The 22,800-nt window shown below is 42.2% G+C and overlaps 1 protein-coding gene across 3 annotated transcripts in view; it reads right to left on the bottom strand.

The window, feature by feature from the left end:
- Positions 1-18,874: 18,874 nt before the first annotated feature.
- The window catches only part of LOC140483541 (transcriptional regulator QRICH1-like), a 70,643-nt gene continuing 66,717 nt past the window's right edge, over positions 18,875-22,800 (bottom strand). For all 3 annotated transcript variants that reach the window (XM_072581729.1, XM_072581726.1, XM_072581727.1), the window contains exons 9-10: positions 21,598-21,688; positions 18,875-19,685 (exon numbers count right to left, since the gene is read on the bottom strand). In XM_072581729.1, coding sequence (XP_072437830.1) covers positions 19,496-19,685; positions 21,598-21,688 — 281 coding nt within the window. In that variant the 3' untranslated portion in view covers positions 18,875-19,495. The remainder of the gene's footprint in view (positions 19,686-21,597; positions 21,689-22,800) is intronic.

Raw genomic sequence — 22,800 nt, forward strand, 5'->3', positions numbered from 1 at the left:
GCTTCCTCATTTCCCCTTCCCCCACCTCACCATAGTTCCAAATTTCCAGCTCAGCACTGTCCCCATGACTTGTCCTACCTGCCTATCTCCTTTTCCACCTATCCACTCCACCCTCCTCTCAGATCATCTTCATCCCCTCCCCCACTCAGCTATTGTACTCTATGCTACTTTCTCCCCACCCCCACCCTCCTCTAGCCTCTCTCTCCACCCTTCAGGCTCTTTGCCTTTATTCCTGAAGGGCTTTTGCCTGAAATGTTGATTTTACTGCTCCTCGGATGCTGCCTGAACTGCTGTGCTCTTCCAGCACCACTAATCCAGAATCATAGAGATGTACAGCATGGAAACAGACCCTTCGGTCCAACCCGTCCATGCCGACCAGATATCCCAACCAGATATCCCAACCCAATCTAGTCCCACCTGCCAGCACCTGGCCCATATCCCTCAAAACCCTTCCTATTCATATTCCCATCCAAATGCCTTTTAAATGTTGCAATTGTACCAGCCTCCATCACATCCTCTGGCAGCTCATTCCATACACACACCACCCTCTGTGTGAAAAAGTTGCCCCTTAGGTCTCTTTTTTTAATCTTTCCCCTCTCACCCGAAACCTATGCCATCTAACTCTGGACTCCCTGATCCCAGGGAAAAGACTTTGCCTCTTTATCCTATCCATGCCCCTCATGATTTTATAAACCTCTATAAAAGGTCACCCCTCAGCCTCTGACACGCCAGGGAAAACAGCCCCAGCCTGTTCAGCCTCTCCCTATAGCTCAAATCCTCCAACCCTGGCAACATCCTTGTAAATCTTTTCTGAACCCTTTCAAGTTTTACAACATCTTTCCAATAAGAAGGAGACCAGAATTGCATGCAATATTCCAACAGTAGCCTAACCAAATGTCCTGCACAGCCACAACATGACCTCCCAACTCCTGTACTCAGTACTCTGACCAATAAAGGAAAGCATACCAAACACCTTCTTCACTAACCTATCTACCTGCGACTCCAGTTTCAAGGATCTTTGATCCTGCACTCCAAGGTCTTTGTTCAGCAACTCTCCCCAGGACCTTACCATTACGTGTATAAGTCCTGCTAAGATTTGCTTTCCCAAAATGCAGCACCTCGCATTTATCTGAATTAAACTCCATCTGCCACCTCAGTCCATTGGCCCATTTGGTCAAGATCCTGTTGTAATCTGAGGTAACCCTCTTCGCTGTCCACTGCACCTCCAATTTTGGTGTCACCTGGAAACTTACTTACCGTACCTCTCATGCTCACATCCAAATCATTTATATCTATAAATACTGTGTGGTATGATCCTATACTCCACAACCACCTGATAAAGGAGCAGTGCCCTGAAATCTAGTGCTTCCAAATGAACCTGTTGGACAGTAACCTGGTGGTGGGAGATTGAAACTTTGTCCACCACATCATAACTTCACAAGGAAGATAACAAGAGTTCAGGAACAGCATGCTCCTGCCAGTGTGAAGGGCAAAACTGGCAGGGACTAGGAACTGCTAGGGGGCACGGGCAAGGGGGGGGGGGGGGGGGGGGAAGAGAAGAATCAATACATGTGGGAATTTGGGGGGTAAAAAAGGGAATGAGATAGCACCTGCTGTGCCAAAGCTAAGAAGAATCCAAAGACATTCTACAAAGGTACCTCAAGGGCAAAAGAAATAATGAGAGAGAGAGAGACTAGGGCCCCCTTAAAAATCAACAAGGCCATCTACATATGGACAGGAGATGGATCATATTCTAAATGGATATTTAACAGTATTTAGCACATAAAAAGAGGGGCTTTAAAAAAGTGGTTTGTATGTAGAACGAACTTCCAGAGGAAGTGGTGGATATGGGTACAGTTACATTTAAAAGACATTTGGATAACTACATAAATAAGAAATATTTGGAGGAACAGGGACCAAGCACAGGTAGGTGGGACTGGTTTAGTTTGGGATAATGGTCAGCATAGACTGGCAGGACTGAAGGGTCTGTTTCGATGCTTATGACCCCGAGACTACATTGTGGGCAGTGAATACAGTAGACTAGATTGACTGAAGTGCAGGTAAAGCACTGCTTCACTTGGAAGATGCATCTGGATCCCAGTCAAGAGGATTCTAAGCTGGGGTAACTGAGTGACCACCTCCGGATGTAAGTTTGCTCACTGAACTGGAAAGTTCATTTTCAAACAATTCATCACCATACTAGGTAATGTCATCAGTAAGCCTCTGGTGAAGCACAGCTAAGGCCCGCTTTTTATTTGTGTGTTTTGGGTTCCTTGGATATGGTGATGTTATTTCCTGTTCTTTTTCTGAGAGTAGTAAATGGGATCCAAGTCAGTGTGTTTGTTGAGAATGTTCCGGTTGGAATGCCATGCTTCTAGGAATTCTCGTGTGTCTTTGTTTGGCTTGTCCTAGGATGGAAGTGTTGTCCCAATCGAAGTGGTGTCCTTCCTGTAAGGATACTAATGAGAATGGGTCACGTCTTTCTATGGCTAGTTGATTTACAAAATACCTTGTAAGAACTGTAACAGACACTATATTGGACAAACAGGCAGAAAACTAGCCACCAGGATACATGAGCATCAACTAGCCACAAAAAGACATGACCCACTCTCACTAGTATCTTTACATACAGATCAGGAAGGACACCACTTCAACTGGGACTATACATCCATCCTAGGATAAGCCGAACATAGACACGTGCGAGAATTCCAAGAGGCATAGCAGCCCAACCAGAACTCTTATCAACAAAGACTGACTTGAATCCCATTCACCACCCCTGAGAAAAAGAGCAGGAAATGACATCATTACAGGAAATGGCATTACCAATCCAAGGAACCCTCAACACAAATAAAAAGCAGGCCATATTGCCAGTGCTTCACCAGAGGCTCACTGCTGATGTTACCTAGTATGGTGATGAAAGGTCTGGAAATGAACCCTCTAGCTCAGCGAGCAAACTTACATCCAGAGCCTCAGCCTGGGCAATAGATCTTCTCAAAACTCACTGAACCACCTGTGCATTTCTCTATAACTGCATTGGCCAGGCATGGAAGTTCAGTTGAAACCCAGGATTAGCCACAAGCAAGCTGGTTCTTTACATCGCAACTCCAGCCCTGCTGGGTTTCTCTCTGCTTGTTTCAGACATGATCCTGAAAAGTCAAATGGTCTGTCCCCACTCCTTGTCCTATTGTAATCTTTCTTAAACTTTTTCCATTACTTCTGACAAATTCCTTTCATAAAATGTTCAGTCTGTGTACAAGATGATTAGGGGGTTAGATAGGGTTGACAGTGAGAACCTTTTTCCACGTATGGAGTCAGCTATTACAAGGGGGCATAGCTTTAAATTAAGGGGGGGGGTAGATATAGGACTGATGTTAGGGGTAGGTTCTTCACTCAGCGAGTCGTAAGCTCATGGAATGCCCTGCCAGTAGCAGTAGTGGACTCTCCCTCTTTATGGGTATTTAAGCGGGCATTGGATAGGTATATGGAGGATAGTGGGTTAGTGTAGGTTAGGTGGGCATTGATCAGCGCAACATCGAGGGCCGAAGGGCCTGTACTGCGCTGTATTCTTCTATGTTCTATGTTCTATGTTCTAACTCTTGATAGGAGCAGAACCTCCCAGCTGCTGGTTTAGTTGAGAAGCATTATTTGCCTAGCCACTGACCCTTATTCACCTTGAAGACCCATTGCTACTGAAACTGGCTTACTCTACAAACTTAAATACTGATCTTGCCATCTATAAAATATACGTGCAAGTTGGAAACTTGATCCTGTTTACATGGAACAAAAAAACTGGTCCAAATAATAGGATTTATTTTTAAACCAGGTATGGTTGTTCCACTCAACAATGACCAACAGCACAGTTACAGTTCATAAAGGACCCAAGCATACTGCTGGAAACTAGTGTATAATTGTAAACAGACAGATGAATTCAACACTTAATCATTTGACCTACACTACCTAGCAATCATTGACCAACCCAGAGAAGGAGCTCAAACAAACCACTGTTACAAGAGTTACAAGAGTTTAAATTGAACACAAATAAACCAGTCCAGATTAATCATTCAAGAAAAAAAAAGTGATCAGGAAATCCTAAAGATAAGTGTGAAATCCTCGGCGATGAAAATGTGTTGCTGGAAAAGCACAGCAGGTCAGGCAGCATCCAAGGAGCAGGAGAATCGGCGTTTCGGGCATCAGCGATGTCAAACACAAGTGACAAGACCATAAGATGTAGGAGAAATAGGCCATTCGGCCCTTAGAATCTGCTCTCCATGCAACAAAATCATGGTTGATCTGATAATCCATTTCACATTCCTGTTTTATCGGCATAACCCTCAATTCTGTTACTCATTAAACACACTTTGAATAACATTAATGACGGAGCCTCAACAGCCTTCTATAGTAAAGGACTCCACAGATTCACTACCCCCCTCAAAAGAAGAAATGCCTCCTAATCTCTTGTCCTATATGAATGATCCATTACTGAGATTATGCTCACTGATCCCAGACTCCCCCAGAAATAGAAACTAGTTGTCTATATCTATCCTGTCAAGCCCCTGAGGAATCTTATGCAGAAATGAGAAGACAAGCCATTGCAGAGGATTGACTGATTAAAATCAATCAAGAACAGAACCAAAGTACAATCCCACCCAGTGGGACACCAGCGGAGAGGTGGTGGTCAACTGTGAAAAGTTGCAGATAGATTGAGAGAGACAAGGCTTACTCTGTCGGGGGAGTATTGCAGAGATTTGAGAAGTGACAATAGATAAAAGAAGGGAGGTTGGAGCTGGGGACAGTAATCTGCAAGGATTTAGTGGGGGTAAGGAGGGGGAAAACAGGTGTGCAAATAGCTTTTTTTTTGTACAGAGGAGTGGAGACTACATTGGAAATGCAAGCAGGCAGTAGCCGGTGGGATGAAGCCATTAATAGTATAATTAACACAGCAACCAAGAGGGTAGTTGGGTGGTCAGAGGATTTTGACCTCCTGAATGAAAGCAGCTCAGATGTCATGAAAGAATCCAGGATAGAAAGTAGAGAAAGGGGAGAGTTCAGGGCTAGGAAACGAGTGACACAATGATATTCATCAAGGAGAAGTACATGGATGATGGCAAAATTGAGAAAGGGTATTTTGATATTCCATGGTATATCAATACTAAGGTGATGTTGGGACTTGAAAAACATTATGGCTGATAAGTCCCAGGATGCTGAGGGGAAAAAAAAAGGTGATTGCCAGGCCTTGAGAGAGATCTTTGTATTTAACTGCATGTGCAGTCCCAGAAGACTGGAGACCAGCCATTATTGTTTAAGGGTAACAGGAATAATCTAGAAAATTATAGCCTGTGAGCCTTACATCAGCGATAGGGAAATTATTGGAGAAGATTCTTAGGGACAGGATTTACTTGCATTTGAAAAAAAATGGACATATCAGAAAGAGTGAGCATGGTGTAGTGCAGGGAGTCAACCCAAAGAAAGCGATAGGCCTGGAGCCGATTCCCTGGCAGACCACTCCGATCTTTTGCGGACAAACTGGTCGAGATAATCACTGACATCTTCATCCTCTCCCTCCTACAAACTGAAGTCCCCACCTGCTTCAAGAAGACCACCATCATCCCAGTACTTAAGAAAGCATATGCAACGTGCCTTAATGTCTACTGCCCCGAGCTCTGACCTCCATAATTGTGAAGTGCTTCGAGGGGCTGGTGATGGCTCACATCAACTCTAGTCTCCCAGCCTGCCTTGATTCCCTACAATTTACCTACCAATGTAACAGGTCCATGGTGACCACCATCTCCCTAACCTACCACTCATCCCTGGAACATTCAGACGACAAGGACACCTATGCTCATTGACGACAGCTCCACCTTCAACACCATCATCCCCTCCAGACTGATCTCAAAACTGAGACCTCGGTCTTGGCTCGGCTCCGCACTCTGCAACTGGATCCTCTGCTTCCTGACCCACAGACCATAAGCAGTGAAGACAGACAACTGCACCTCCTTCATGATTAACACTCAACACTAGAGTCTCCCAAGGATGCATTCTCAGTCCCCTATTGAATTGCTTGTACACCCACCACTGTTTTTGCTAAATTCCAAACAAATGCCATCTACAAGTTTGCTGATGACACCTCCATGGTGGGACAGATACTAAACGAGTCAGAATACAGGAAGGAGATAGGCTTGGTGATCAGGTGCAATGATAACCTCTCCTTTAACATAAGCAAAACTAAAGAACTGATCATTGATTTTGGAAGGAAGAGAACAGAAAATGCCCCCATCTGTATCAGCAGTGCTGAGGTTGAGAGAGTTGAGAACGTCAAATTCCTAGGAATGATGAAAACTGATAAACTGTCCTGCACTGCACACGTAGATACGACAGCCAAGGCGGCACAATAATGTCTCTTTCTCCCCAGGCGGCTCAGAAAATTCAGCATATCTACAAGGCCTCCCACCAACTTTTACAGATGCACCAATGAAAACATATTGTATGGGTGCATCATGGCCTAGTATGGTCATTGGCAGCGCAGTTGCCATAAGTAACTTCAGAAGGTGGTGTGCACAGCCCAGACCATCATGGAAGCCAACCTTCCATCCATAGACTCCATTTACACTTCCTGTTACACTCCAGTAATACTTTCCTACAACCCTTCCATCAGGCAGAAGATACAGAAGCTTGAATACATGCACCAGCAGGTTCAAGAACAGGTTCTTCCCTGTCATTATTAGACTGATGGATGACTTTCGAACTTTAAATAATGCTGATCTTGCTGATATTGATCATGCTCTGCGCACATTCTGTACAATGTAACTTGTATGCCACTATCGAGTTTTTTGTTCACCTTACGATCTGTATGTTCTTGCTTACTATTGACTTATCTGTACTGCTCATAAACAAAGCTTTTCACTGTACTTAGGTACATGTGACAATAAATCAATCTGGGGTGGTCTCTCACAAACATGAATGAATTTTTTTGAGATGTGACAAAGATGATTGATGAGAGTGGAGCAGTGGATATTGTCAACATGCACTTTCCTAATGCATTTGACAAGGTCCCTCATGGTTGGTTGGTCGGTCCAGAGGATTAGGAGTCGATAAGTGGGATAATTGGCTTCCTCAGCAGGTAGTTGTGGAGCTGTGTTTTTCTCACTGAAGGACTGCAACCAGTGCTGAGATCGCTGTTGTAATTATATATAAATAAATTACTTGGATGAAAGTGGAAGTGACTTGAATAGTAAGTTAGCAGATGAGATAGAAATTGGAGAGGTGGTAGACAGTGAGGAAGATTGCCTAAGGACATAACAGGATATAGATTAGCTGGAAAGCTGGGTGGAGAAATGGCAGATGGAGTCGAACCCAGACAAGTTGGAGGTGTATAAGAAACAATGATGTTGCCAGGGTTGGAGGATTTGAGCTAAAAGGAGATGCTGAATAGTCTGGGGTTGTTTTCCCTGGAATGTCAGAAGCTGAGGGGTGACCTTATAGAGGTTTATAAAATCATAAGGGGCGTGGATAGGATAAATAGACAAAGTCTCTTCCCTGGGGTGGGGGAGTCCAGAACTAGATGGCATAGATTAGGGAGAGGGGAAAGATATAAGAGAGACCCAAGGGGCAACTCTTTCACGCAGAGAGTGGTACATGTATGGAATGAACTGGCAGAGGAAGTGATGGAGGCTGGTACAATTGCAACATTTAAGAGGCATTTGGATGTGTATATGAATAGGAAGGGTTTGGAGGGATATGGGCCAGGTGCTGGCAGGTTGGACTAGATTGGGTTGGGATATCTGGTCAGCATGGACGAGTTGGACCGAAGGGTCTGTTTTCGTGCTGTACATCTCTATGACTCTAAGTGTGAAGTGATGCATTATTGGAGGTCAAATGCAAGAGGAAAGTATACAGTGAATGGCAGAACCCTTAGAAGTATTTAAAGAGAGAGATCTTGGGGTGCAAGTCCATAGCTTCCTGAAAGTGGCAATACAGGTGGATAAGGTGATAAAGGCAAATGGCATGCTTGCCTTCATCAGTCAGGACATGGAGTATAAAAGTTGGCAAGTCATATTACATCTGTATTTTTTAATTCATTCACAACATGAGGGCACTGGTGGCTAGGCCAGCATTTGTTGGTTATCCTTAACTGCCCAGAAGGCAGTTGAGAGTCTATTACATTATAAAACTTTAGTGAGGCCACATTTGAAATATTGTATGCAGTTCTGGACCCCATGCTATAGGATGGATATGGAGGCTTTAGAAAGGTGTAAGAGGCTTACCAGGATGTTGCCTGGATTGAAGTGGAGCAGCTATAAGGAGAGATTGAACAAACACTGATTGTTTTCACAAGAGTGGAGGCTGAGGGGCCACCTGGTAGAAATATATAAAATTATGTGAGGTATGGCTAATGTGGATGGTCTGTCTTTTCCCTACGGTGGAAAAGTCAAATATTAATAGCGTGTGTTAAGATGAGGAGGAAAGTTTAAAGAAGTGAGAGGCGAGCTTTTTTCCCGCCAGAGGCTGGCAGATACCCAGAATGTCTACCAGGGGAGGTGGTAGAAGCAGATAGAGTCAGATATCCAGGACAGAAACAGACTTCGGTCCAACTCGTCCATACTGACCAGATATCCTAAATAAATCTAGTCCCATTTGCCAGCATTTGGGACTATGAATAGGAAGGGTTTAGGGGGACATGGGTAATCTAGATATATCAAAATAGCAATGTTTAAGAGGCAGAGAGGCATGTGAACCAGGAATAAAAGGATACGGACCATGTGCAGGTAAGTGGTTGGCACAGAAATGGCAAGGTGTGTCCCTGTGCTGTATCGTTCTAGGTTCTAAAGCTGAATATTACTGAAACTAACAGCATCCAAAGAGCTTTATGATGGATTTGGAGCAGCAGAATGGGACTAAATGAATTGCTTTACAGAGAGTCAATATAGCATGTGAGAATGGTAAAGCATGAGGATTCTAGATGGCAGGAGTGCAACTCACCTCTCGAGTCTCCACAGCCTGTCCAGCATCTAGCAAACACAAGTGAGGAATGAGGTGGAAATACTCTGTTTGCCTGGATGGGTGCAGCTCCAAAAATACTCAAAGCTCAGTACCAGGCACCTAATCTGTAACCCTCAACATGCAGAGCCTCCACCAACACAGGGACATGTATACCATCTTTAGGAGGTGCACCGCAGTAAGTCATCAAGACCTAGGAGGCCAGAGCAGCAATTGCATGCTAACACCACTACTTGTAAGGTATATCCAAGTCACACACCGTCCTGACTTCAAATTACAATCTCACATGAAAAATAAGTGGAGACATCTTGAAAACTGTCCATATTATAGGTGGTGGTGGTGCTGGATGTCTTGAAACGCATAAAAGCAGATAAATCCCCAGGACCTGATCAGTACTTTAGATATCCGTGGGAAGCTAGGAAAGTGATTGTTGGGCCTCTTACTGAGATATTTGTATCATCGATAGTCACTGGTGAGGTGATAGAAGACTGGAGCTTGGCTAACGTGGTGCCACTGTTTAAGAAGGGCGGTAAGGACAAGCCAGAGAACTATAGACCGGTGAGCCTGACGTCAGTGGTGGGCAAGTTGTTTGACGGAATCCAGGGGGACAGGATTTACATGTATTTTGAAAGGCAAGGACTGATTTGGGATAGTCAGCATGGCTTTGTGCATAAGAAGTCATGTCTCACAAACTTGATTGAATTTTTTGAAGTAGCAAAGAGAATTGATGAGGGCAGAGCAGTAGATGTGAGCTATGTGGACTTCAGTAAGGCATTCAACAAGGTTAGGTCTCATGGAATACAGGGAGAACTAGCCATTTGAATATAGAACTGGCTTGAAAGTAGAAGAGAGGGGATGCTGGTGGAGGGTTGTTTTTCAGACTGTACGCCTATGACCAGTGGAGTGCCATAAGGATCAGTGTTGGGTCCACTGCTTTTTGTCATTCATGATTTGGATAGAATGTAGATATTGTTAGTAAGTTTGCAGATGACACCAAAATTGCAAGTGTAATGCACAGTGAAGGTTACCTCAGATTACAACGGGATCTTGATCAGATGGGCCAATGGGCTGAGTGGTGGCAGTTGGAGTTTAAATTTAGATAAATGCAAGGTGTTGCATTTTGGAAAAGCAAATCAGAGCAGGACTTATACATTTAATGGTAAGGTCCTGGGGCTGTACAGGACATTGGTTAGGCCACTTTTGGAATATTGCATGCAATTTTGGTCTCCTTCCTAGTGAAAGGATGTTGTGAAACTTGAAAGGGCTCAGAAAAGATTTACAAGGATGCTGCCAAGGTTGAGCTGTAGGTAGAGACTCCATAGGCTGGGGCTGTTTTTCCTGGAGCATCGGAGGCTGAGGGGTAACGTTATAGAGGTTTATAAAATCATGAGGAGCATGGTCAAGGTCTTTTCCCTGGGATAGAGGAGTCCAGAACTAGAGGGCGTCAGGTTAGGGCGAGTGGAAAATGATATAAAAGGGACCTAAAAGGACAATGTTTTCATGCAGAGGGTGGTGCATGTATGGAATGAGCTCACAGAGGAAGTGGCGGGGGCTGGTACAATTACAGCATTTAAAAGGCATTTGGATGGGTAGATGATTGAAGGGTTTACATAGAATGTTATATCGCAGTACAGGCCCTTCGGCCCTTGATTTGCTCCAACCTCCGAAAATAATCTGATGCTCATCTAACCTACACCATTCCATTATTATCCACATGTATGTCCAATGCCCATTTAAATGCCCTTAATGTTGATGAGTCTATTGCTATTACAATCATGCCCCTACTACCCTGAGTGAAGAAACTACCCCTAATATCTGTCTTAAATCTACCACCCCTCAATTTAAAGCTATGTCCCTTGTGTTAGCCTTCACCATCCGAGGAAAAAGGCTCTTACTGTACACCCTAACACTGATTATCTTATGTTTCGATTAGATCACCTCTCAACCTTATCTCGAATGAAAACAGCCTTAGTTTCCTCAGCCTTTCCTCGTAAGACCTTCCTTCCATACCAGGCAACATCCTAGTAAATCTCCTCCGAACCCATTCCAAAGCTTCCACATATTTCCTATAACGCATGCAGTTCTGGTCACTCTAATACTCCAGGTGTGGCTTTACCAGCCCTTCCCGAAGAATGGCTTATGCCCAAAATGTCGATTCTCCTGCTCCTTGGATGCTGCCTGACCTGCTGCGCTTTTCCAGCAACACATTTTCAGCTCTGATCTCCAGCATCTGCAGTCTCACTTTCTCCTCATGGCTTTATCAGTGTATAGCTGCAGCATGACCTTGTGGCTCTGAAACTCAATCCTCCTACCAATAAACACCAACACACCATATGCCTTAACAACTCTTGGTAACTTTCAGGGAATTATGCACCAGGACACAGATCTCGCTGTTCATCTATACTGCCAAGAATTTTACCATTCGTCCAGTACTCTGCATTCCTGATACTTCTTCCAAAGTGAACTACCTCACACTTTTAGAGGAATATGGGCCAAGTGCTGGCAAATGGATCTAGATTAGGTTAGGATATCTGGTCAGCATGGACAAGTTGGACCGAAGGGTCTGTTTCCATGCTGTATAATTGCTATGGCTCTTAAAAAGGGTAAAGCACCTGAAAAAAGGAAAAATTAAATGCAACATTTCCAAATTTGCTCATGACAAAATTGGATGGGAGTGAGAATGGTGAGGAGCATGTGAAAAGGCTTTGTGGCACTTTAAGTAAGTTGCCTGAGTGGCAGATGCAGATGCAGTATAAAGTAGTTAAGTGTGAAGTTTCTGTTTTGATGGGTTAGTACTTAAATTGTGTTAAACTGGAAAAGGTTGGTGAACAAAGGGACCTGTGTATTCTTGTACCCCAGTCTTGAAAATGATCACTGTGAAAAGTGTAGCATCCAAAAGTGTGCACAATATTCAGCTGAGGTCCAACCAGTGACGTGTACAGGTTCAGTGTAGCTTACTTGTTCTTGTGCTCTTTGGCCCCATTAATGAAGGCTAGAATACTGTATATTTTATTAACAGCTCTTTCTATCGGTCCCACCACCTTTAATGACATAGATAGCCAGGTCTCTCTGCTCCTGCACCTCCTTAATAGGCAGAGCTGCAGTTCAAATGAGATCTGAGACTATTTGAAGGGTGGTGCCAGAGCATGCTGCTGAAAGTATTTCCTTGGAAATAAAGATTGAAGTATCATGCTAAAATTAATTGCTGACAATGAACAGTGGGATAGTTGGAAGTTATCATTGAGAAGCACCGGAAAAATGGACTTCAGTCTGGACTCTGTAGCTGAAAAACCAGTAACACAATCACAAGCTCAAGAGTTAACAGTGGCAAGGAGAAGAAGCTATAAGAAAGAAGTGGTTTTGTAATAAATTAACCAGCTGAATAAGTGATCAGAAACACAGCAGTTGGTGTGGAGCAGTGGAGAAGCACAGTCTAGATACATAGGGATTTAAGCAAAATAAAATGGTAAGATGGGCAGTGAGCCCAGCTAGCTTTAAAGCTAGTTAATTTGTATTTAGCATCAAAACACATTCATAATTTGAGCCAGGAAACAAATTTGTTGCAAGAGGATATTGATGGAGAAAGGATAATTATGACAACAGATGGTCAAGGCAGAGCAGTTCAATAAAGGTTTAAACAGGCAAAGTTTCACCAAGATAAACAAGAGCAGAATAACCAAAGAGAATAGAATTTGTAAATCATTTCAGAGGCTTGTCTTTTGTTGGGCCTCCTGCTTGTAGGCCATGATTTTCACTGAGTGAAGAATTTTCACCTTCTGGTTGATTCACCTGGCACAGTTCAAACTACCATCATGCCCCAATGCTGATGATGGTGCATTAAGAATATACATCATAAAACCATAACATAGAGCAGAAGAATTAGGCCATATGGCCCATTGGTCTACTCCACCAGTCAGTCAAGACTGGTACGTTTCTCCTGCCTTCATGATGTAACCTCTGATCCACCTACTAATTAAGAACCTGTGTCTCAATATCACTCAATGATTGGCCTCCACAGTCCTCTGCAGCAACTAATTCCAGATTCATCACCCATTGGCTGAAGAAATTCCTCCTCATCTCCGTTCCAAATGGTCATTCCTTCACTTGGAGGCTGTGCTCTCAGGTCCTAGTTCCTCCCACTAGTGGAAACATCTTCTCCCCGTCCACTCTATCCAGGCCTCTCAGTATTCTGAGAGCTTGAATGGAGATTCCTCATCATGATTCCAAACTGACTACTTAACAAAAATCCTCAAATACTTCTCAAATGACATGACATTACTGATGAGTAAGTCCCAACCAGCTAATCAACTATTTTAAAGAGAGCTGTAGGCAGGTCTAGGTCACAAATTAACAGCACAAAACTACATCAATCCACCCATTTTGCTGAAGTGAAAAACAGAAAGGCCACGTTTGTCCACTTTGGATGGGGGAAAGCAAAAGTAAAAGTTATAGATCATCCTCAATTAACATGGTTTCTCTACAGTAGTTTTTACATTACTATCCATCATTCCAAAGACAATTGGCCAATTTATGGCAATGTGATTTTACCACACTTGCACGAGCGTGAAGGAATAAATGCATTTAAAAAAATCCATATTCCTGGGCAATTTTCTGTTCGTTCAGTTCATTTTGGCCACTCTGCATCAGTAAAGGCTGGGTAAATACTACCTCACCTCCTGCCCCCCCAAAGGACACTCAAACCACCACCTCCAAAGCAAAAGAGCAGTCAGATCCTTAACTTTCAGAGCAGCATCTTAGTCAGAAGAACCACAGCCTTACACCCCCAATAAACCATCTTGGAAAAGAGGCAAGAAATGTTAAAAATTCTTTTTTGCATACTTTCATATCTAGTTTGGTGTTTGATATCAACATTGCATTGTCTTCTATACTGGTTTGATTCTCTGGAAATGTATCCCAAACATTTTGATGCGTTTAGATTAGATTCCCTACAGTGTGGAAACAGGCCCTTCGGCCCAACCAGTTCACACCAACCCTCTGAAGACTAACCCATCCAGACCCATTTCCCTCTGACTAATACACCTGACTCTATGGGCAATTTAGCATGGCCAATTCACCTGACCTGTACATCTTTGGACTGTGGGAGGAAACCGGAGGAAACCCACACAGACATGGGCAGAATGTGCAAACTCCACACAGATAGGCGCCTCAGGCTAGAAGGCTAGAATTGAACCTGGGACCCCTAGTGCTGTGAGGCAGCAGTGCTAACCACTGAGCCACCGTGCCGCCCCCGTGTTTCTCCAGTAAAAAGTGTTTTGAACATGCGATTGCAATTAACCTAGTGATTTTCATGATTTGTAACTACTGCAGTAATCGAGGTTTATCTGTATTAAGTTATTGGAGTAAGATATTGCTGAGACAGGTATACTGGGTTAGTTCTACTGACAACAGTGTATCAGCTGCAGCAGAAAATATCCAGATGTTCCTGAAACTCTGAATTTCAACAAGAAATGCACGAAGATTATGAACTAATTTCTGAATTTGGGGCAGCATGAATCACATAAAATCACAGAATTGGATTTTCTGATTTAGTGGCAACTTAGCAGAGAAGATGACCATTCAACTAAAAGGAGGCAAGATTGATATATTAAACCGATAAAGAAAACAGAGAACAAAAGTTAAATGATGGAACATTATATGGAGTCCATACTAGAGATTGTTGAGGGACAAAACCCTAAATATACATATAATTTTCTACAAACTTATTGCTTTTTTAGAAAAGCATTTAATCGCATTTAACTTTATTCAAAATACTTGAAACTGTATCACAAGAGTAAAATAAGCAAAAAGAACATTGTACAATGTTTTTAACTCTTCCCTTTTAATTTAAAAAAAAAATTACAGAACCCACCTTGGTCTTGACACCCTCTCCATGCAGACTGAGAGATGGTGACATGTTTCAAGAGCTAGACCTAGGAAAACCAGAAATGAGGACACACTTTGAAAGTGATACTGAATTATTCTTGGAAGCTAAGGTTATTGGTTCATCTGCTTACTGCTGCTCTTCATAAATCTCCAAATACAGGATCAGACATCAGGCCACATGATTTGTCAGTGAAGTGACTGAAGGGGCTCATGGAGATTAGCATGTCATGATACAGTGGCTTCCTGCTACAAGGAGATGGGATTGAAATGGGATGGAAAGAGATATGGTAAAAAAGAGAGGAAAGAGGAATTGCCCCAGACAACACTCAATCTCCTAGTAACTGTTGTGACAAATGAAGGACTAGGATCAGATGATTCACATGCTTGGAAAGGACTGGTATGTGGGCAGGAGTGTGTTTTTGCAAGGGCAGAAACAAAACAGAATACTCAGAAAACAAACCTCCTTTGAAGTGTCTCTGACCAGCGGTAATAAGTTAGATACAAAAACAAAGGTGGATAGCTATCCTCTCAGCCAGGATACTAGGATATTAAATGAAAGTTCTAGTGATTTGGGAAGTTTCAAGAGCTTAAGATAATTATAATATAAAGAATTACTTAGTAATACAAATAATTCAATGTAATTTCTACAAGTTTGAGATGGATGAAATTGGGAACTCCAGAGTACGGTAGTGAGCAGTTTTTCCTGTTCCATGTCCTATTATCAGACCTGAAACTGCATAAGGTGTTATCTCTTCAGCACCAGACCTATTACTCCTTATTCCTGGCAGTTAGTGACAATGCCTCAATGCTTGTTGTATTCACTCTTAGCTCTGTTTTAAGATGATAGTTTTAAATGGAATCAAAGATAATTCAGTTGAGGCAAGAAAACTATATAACGGCCTTGCAAAGCTCTGATTAGATAACATCTGGAGCACTGTCAGTTTTGGAATAATATGGGAAGGATATATTGTCCTTGGAGGGGGTGCAGTGCAGATTCACTGGAATTATATCAGTTAAGGGTGAAATTATTAGAACATATTGCATAGCCTAGGCTTCTATTCATTTGCATATGGGAAGTTAGAAGGATTATTATAATTACAGCAGTTTGCAGTTTCTTTACCAGCTCTATTTCTTCTAGTGGAGCAGACCAGAATAAGAATTAGGGAATACATCTTCAAATTAGAGCCAGGCCATTCAGGAGTCAGAAAGTGGGAGGGAATTTTGGAACATTCTCCAACCCTAGAAAAACGTTATGGTTGTAGATGATAGATGCTTTGGTCAACTGAATTTGAAAACGGAGACCAATAGGCATTTTACAGTAAGGGCATTAAACAAAACCAAGGCAAGAAAATGCAGTTGAGGCACAGATGATCTATGATGTAATTAAATAATGGAGCATGCTCTTCTTCCTGTTGCTGTGTTCTTTCACAGCAGTGTGCCAGGTTGTGAGATGGAAAGGAGCATTTATCATCATAATAGTCTGCACAGGAATGCCCCGCAGCTGTCCAGGATAGAATCTAAAAGAAATGTGGAGGAAATGTTGCCCAAGATAACAACAACTCCTTTGCTTGAGTAGTTCATGAATTTAGAAAGATAATATTAGCCCAAAAATATTTAAAAATGTGTTGCTGGAAAAGCGCAGCAGGCCAGGCAAAGGAGAAAGAGAATCGACGAAGAAGGGCTTATGCCCGAAACGTCGATTCTCCTGCTCCTTTGATGCTGCCTGACCTGCTGCGCTTTTCCAGCAACACATTAAGCTCTGATCCCCAGCATCTGCAGTCCTCACTCTCTCCAAAAATATTTAAGTAAAATATGGAAAGTTGTTAATATAAAATAACTAATTTGCATTTTGATGTTTTAGAGACGGAGCTCACTTTGTCACAGTTCAAGTTAGATTGAAACTGGGATTAAAGGGTTGAAAGCTCCAACAAGCCAGCTGTATCCTTACTGAATGCAGTGTGTATAACTAAACAAGAGTTACTTTTGATAAAGTCACAAAGTTCCTTAGGATCACAATTGTTTAAACAGACAAGATTTTTAACAACCCAAAATATAAAACTACATACAGGCTGAGAGCATTTACCTGGAGCTATGTTAGCAAGTGAAGAATGGCAAACGGTTGCAGGTGCTCCCACTGAACTAAATAGAAACATAGTGAACATTCGCAGTTGAGTTTGCTGGGCTTGATACAATAAATACTAGCAAAAAGGTGTGTTGAATAATTTGATCAGAAAGTTGCTAATTGATATTTGCATATAATAGTCAGAATAACCAGGACAGAGGAATAGATTGTCTCATTTCCAAACCCACTTTCATTACAACTGTTGTTACTAACTTCAACTCAACCCTTTTAATATCGCTCACACCACAATCTCAACAGCTATACTTTCCATATAAAGCCGAATAAATTCAGAATAGGAAATAATCTGCAATGAAAACATTTATACAGAAGAGAGAGGCAGATGTAAATAGCCATTGCTTTGTCCCAGTTAGGGCTGATTGCTCAGGGAATATGCTGTTACAAGAGCAGCTCCTTTATCAAATAACCTCAATTTAAAAAACAGTTTGAGCTAGCCTATCATCCTCCAAAATACAATGTGCAGAACCATAATTCTTTTTAAAGCTGAAAGCACCACTTTCTTAAAAAACCTTATATTTGATTTAGAGACTTATTTTCACAAAACATGAATGAAAATTATGTTGCTGTGAATTAACAGCATCAATTTAGTCAGCAGAGGGGGGCAGGAGAGAGGCAGGTTAAAGAAACACTCATGGAACAGTATGTTGGAAATATGTTCCACAGATCCAATCAGGGTACCAGTTAGACCTTTGTCCCTCACTGCAGCACAGCACATTTCCTGGTAATAAGTAACTAGTTGTATAGATCCTGAGTCCCTGATTGGCAATCACCATCCACTCTGGTAATGTAGATGCGCAGGAAGCATCAGAAGGCACTCAGATTGCCAGATTGAAGGGGACCAGCAGGGATACCCCTAACCTCTCAGAGCTCTTAATCTGATGCACATACCCAAACTAATTGACAGAAGGTGTTGCTGGATAGGTACAGTATTACTATAGATGACCAAATCTTACATTTAAGTATTAAAACCATAATCTAAATTGCTGCCTTGCTTGACTAAACAAACTCGCCTTCTGCTAGAATCTGAGCATGCAGTCATTCCAAGAACAAAACACAACTAAGTAAAACAAGATTTCAGCTCCGTATCAAAGCATTCAATCTAAAGCATGTTTTTCAGAACACAAACTGAAACGTGGATCATATAGCATTCAGTATTTCCAAAATACTCTAATGCCTAAAACTAGATCAGATAAGCCTTGTTAGTTCAAACCACTAAAGAACATCATGACAGTTTGTTTCCTACATTATGGGTTATGTTCAACAAGATCAGTTTCACAGTATTGGCAGATAAAGATCGCAATTTAACTTTACAACCCTGTACAGAATTGGGAAACAGCAAATTTGGGATCATGTGACACTCGAAATATTGCAATATAGTAATAACAAATCATCTCCTTTCTAGCAAAAAAAGTATAAAATCAATTTTTTTCCCAAAATAAAGTCACTGTATCTTTACACCATGACTGTGATATTTAAGGTATCACAATAAATACAGTACCAGGATTAATGCCAAATTACCAGATCATAATGTTACAGCATCCTCAAGTATCAATAGTGCCTTAGCCTAAATATGGCAGTAATGAAGAGAAGCATCAAGTGGACTAAAAGTGATGATTGGAAAGTAGTGGAAATTATTTGACCTGACAAGTGACTTCATTTCACTTTGAAAAGTTTAGCAAACAGTATACTGCCAGCTGACTAATGAGTGTACTGTACACAGGAAACAAGTACAAGATGGCTCCTCCCTCTTCCCCAATGTGTATACTTCATTTTGCGACAATGAAAATCTCTTTGCATAATCCTAGGCTGAAAGAGTTACTTGCTGTGTTGTACAGACTATTAGAACAGAAACACAGAGAAACAGAAAGGTCTCTTTATAATGGTACACGAGTATATTACAATAATTTCTCTGTGCACTGTGCCTGGAGTCAAGGCCTCTGCACAAGGCCAAATGTGTGAAATGTCTTCAGTTCTAGTCACTGTCTAAAAACATCATTTTTTTTTTTAAAGTACTGAAAACTTGTTAATTTTATAAACCTTCATCAGTTTCTCATTCGCCCTTTCATGTCCAATTCCTTTCAGTGGAGGCCCAGTCGAAGCCAGCAATTGGTAGAAATGTTATAACAAGCCTGTCTTACACCAATCACATGAGGAGTTCCCCGAGGGTTCTGAAGTTCCTTGCGACGGGAGTTCATGACAGGGTTTCCAGATGTCGACAGGATTTTCTGCATCCAACAAAATGCTGCTATGGGTTCAAAACAAAAAAAAAACAAATTGCCCACTGAGAAAAGTAATTGCCAGATTCCTTGTATCTGGTATTGAAACCCGATTAAACTATATTATCTGCAGATACACATCTGATGATATTTTCCTGAAACTTCCAAAAGACTCTGTTGAAGCTGCATTAATCTGTGGCTGATGAATCTGTGTTGCCGCAGAACACAAGGTGCATTTAGTTCCTTGGTTTACATCCAGGGTTTAATGCAGGTTCGCAGCAGCTATGGCAAAAGCTTCCTGGATTTCCCGCACTGTCAGAATCCGAGTCAACATTTGTTCCATGTGCTCCTTATTGATGGGTTGGGTGGAGTACCAGATCGGGCTGTTTGGGGCCACCACAGGCTCAGGTGTCAGGTAAAAGGTGTCATTCCTGCCCTTCACACTCTGGGGACTAAACAAACATTTTTGCTGGTTATTTGGGAAAAACAGAATTCTTCCCACATCTCTTAACACAAACCTTCCTCCTAGGTTACTGCACTACTGCATTCTGTGCAATAAGAGCTTTTCCTCAGTGAAGTCAAGTACAAAATAGATTTACAAGTATAGTGCCAGAAAGGGGAGATCATAAGTATCAAGATTAGGGGATAAAATGGTAGTGTATGGCGGTGTCACTGGCCTAGTTATCCAGGAGCCAAGGCTAATGTTCTCATGACATGGGTTCAAATGGCACAGAGCTAAGTATGTATTCAATAAAGAGATCCAGATAAAAAGCTAGCCTAAAGGCAACAATTTAAAAACCCATTTGATTTTCATGCCCTTTAGGGAAGGAAATACACCATCAACTTGATTTGGCCGAAATGTGACTCCAATCTGTGGTCAGCTCTTAGCTGTCCTTTGGAATGGGGAGGGATGGACAATAAATGCTACCCCAGCCAGTGATACCCTCATCTGATGAGCAAATAGTTTTTTAAAAATTGATCAGTAAGTTCAGTAAATGTGAGAGTTAGGTGAAATGGGGGAAAAAAAAAGAGAGGTTTTTGTTTTTTGCGGCTGTATTGTTTTCCCAACTACATTCACAGATCAGTGGGGATAGGAGCAAACCAAGGCCCAAGAGCTGTTAAGATATGAAGGGATAAACTCCAAAACACCAGAGATAAATAAAAATCAGACAATAGCGAAGCAGACTAAAGTTAAAAGGGAGTATCTTTAACGTTAAGTAATTAGAAAATTTAGCAACTGAGACCAAAGTAAATTCAAATTTTAGTCAGAGTCAAACACAAAAGGTTGTAAATCTCTGGGTTACTCCCAATGCCACTTGCTATTGACTATGAAATAGGAGAAAAGGGCAGCTGAATGAATGGCTCAAGATTTGGTGCAGGAGAGGGGCTTTGAGATTCCTGAATCACTGGGACAGTTTCTGGAGGTGGTGGAACCTGTATAAGCAGGATGGTCTGCACCTGATCCAGAATGGGACCAACATCATTGTGGGTGGGTTTGGTAGTGCTGTTGGAAGAATTTAAACAAGTTCAGCAGGGGCAGGGGACACTGTTAGTACAATCGATACTCAGAGTACTTTAGTAAAGAACCAAAGCAGAGGGAATCCAACCATGTTGAGTTTCCAGGAAGTAAGGCACGGCTGGATGACCTCTATTTTAATAGTAGGAATATTAGAAGACAGACAGAGGAGTTAAGGGTGTGGGACTGACAAATGGAGCTTCAATGTTGTCGTCATGACAGATGTGGTTGAGGGAGGGGCAGCACTGACAAATCAACATTCTGAGGTATTGGATCTTCAGGCTGGACAGGGGAGGCTATAAAAGGGGATGCTACTTAAGGGATGATGGTAGAAAAGTAATGGCAAAAGTAAGAGCGCATGGATGAACTGCAATAATTGTTCATTCCTTTCTGGTGCAAATAAAACTGCAGTTCTACTTCAGACATCACTAATTTGTGGAAGGACACATTTGGAGACATCTGTACCTGTATGAGCTAGCAGGTTTATCACCTGAGCCAGCCAGACTCTAGTCATATGAGAGTAATCCTTATACTCTACTAGAGTATAATCCAGGAGAGTAATCCTCATACTCCAATATAGAAACAGCAAGGGTCACTTCTTCAATTACTGGGTTTCACTACACTTACCCAGATATTGGATTGGTAAAAGAATATTTATTAGTGATGAAATATTCATTTATTGGGCTGATTAGTGATGCCAAACAAGGAATGATAGAAGGCCAGAAGAATAACAGAACAGATTAATAGATCTGATCCAATTTAAAGTCACAAGCAGCAATAAGCATTGGATTGTGGCAACTTACAGAAAACATATCCTGAAACATTAATCAGAATGCAAATATTCTCACCATTTAAAGAGGTAGAAGTCATAGAGTTTGATGGGACACCGCAACGGGTTTTCTGGATTCTCTGACTGCTCTGCATACATATCATCTGTAACTGAAACAATTGGAAACAAGATATTGCAGATTACAAATTACTACAGAGTCCCAGAAATGTAGCACAGGTGACCATGCAACTCAGTCTGTGCCTGCTCCTCCTAGTTAGTCCCATTCCCCTGCACTTTCGCCATCACCTTGCAACTGTTCCAAGTTTTTTCCAATTCCATTTTAGCTTGCAGTTGCAACTATCAGGTAATGGATTCCAAACCTAATCTCTTCCAGTGTATAGAAGGTTTTAGCTGAAAATGTGTTGCTGGAAAAGCGCAGCAGGTCAGGCAGCATCCAAGGAGCAGGAGAATCGACGTTTCGGGCATGAACCCTTCTTCAGGAAACGTCAGGACATGTTGTTCCTGAAGAAGGGCTCATGCTCGAAAAGTCAATTCTCCTGCTCCTTGGATGCTGCCTGACCTGCCGCGCTTTTCCAGCAATACATTTCCAGCTCTGATCTCCAGCATCTGCAGTCCTCACTTTCTCCTATAGAAGCTTTTACTCAGACTCAGTCATACAGCATAGAAACAGACTCTTTGGTCCAACTGGTCTGCACCGACCAGACATCCCAATCCGACTTAGTCCCATTTGCCAGCATTTGGCCCAAATCCCTCCAAACCCTTCCTATTCATATGCCCATCAAGATGACTTTTAAATGTTGTAATTGTATCAGCCTTTACCACTTCGTCATTCCATAGACGCACCACCCTCAGTATCAAAACGTCACCCCTTCAGTCTCTTAAATCGTTCCCCTCTCACCTTAAGCCTATGCCCTCTAGTTTTGGACACCCCCACCCTAGGAAAAAAGACCCTTGCCTATTCATGAAATCTGTGCCCTCATTTTACAAACCTCTATAAAGGGCACCCCCTCAGCCTCCGTCACTCCAGGGAAAACAAAAGCTCCAGCCTACTCAGCCTCTCTCTATGGCTCAAACCCTCCAATCGTGGCAAAATTCTCGTAAATCCTTTCTGCACCCTCTCCAGTTTAACAGTATCTTTCCTGTAGAAGGATGACAAGAATTGTCTGCAGTGTTCCAGAAGTGGTCTCACCGATGTCCTGTACAGCTGCAACATGACATCCCAACTCCTGTACTCAATGTTCTGACCAATGAAGGCAAACAT

Source organism: Chiloscyllium punctatum, chromosome 12 (assembly GCF_047496795.1).
Source record: "Chiloscyllium punctatum isolate Juve2018m chromosome 12, sChiPun1.3, whole genome shotgun sequence".
In the NCBI taxonomy this organism is placed as follows: domain Eukaryota; kingdom Metazoa; phylum Chordata; class Chondrichthyes; order Orectolobiformes; family Hemiscylliidae; genus Chiloscyllium; species Chiloscyllium punctatum.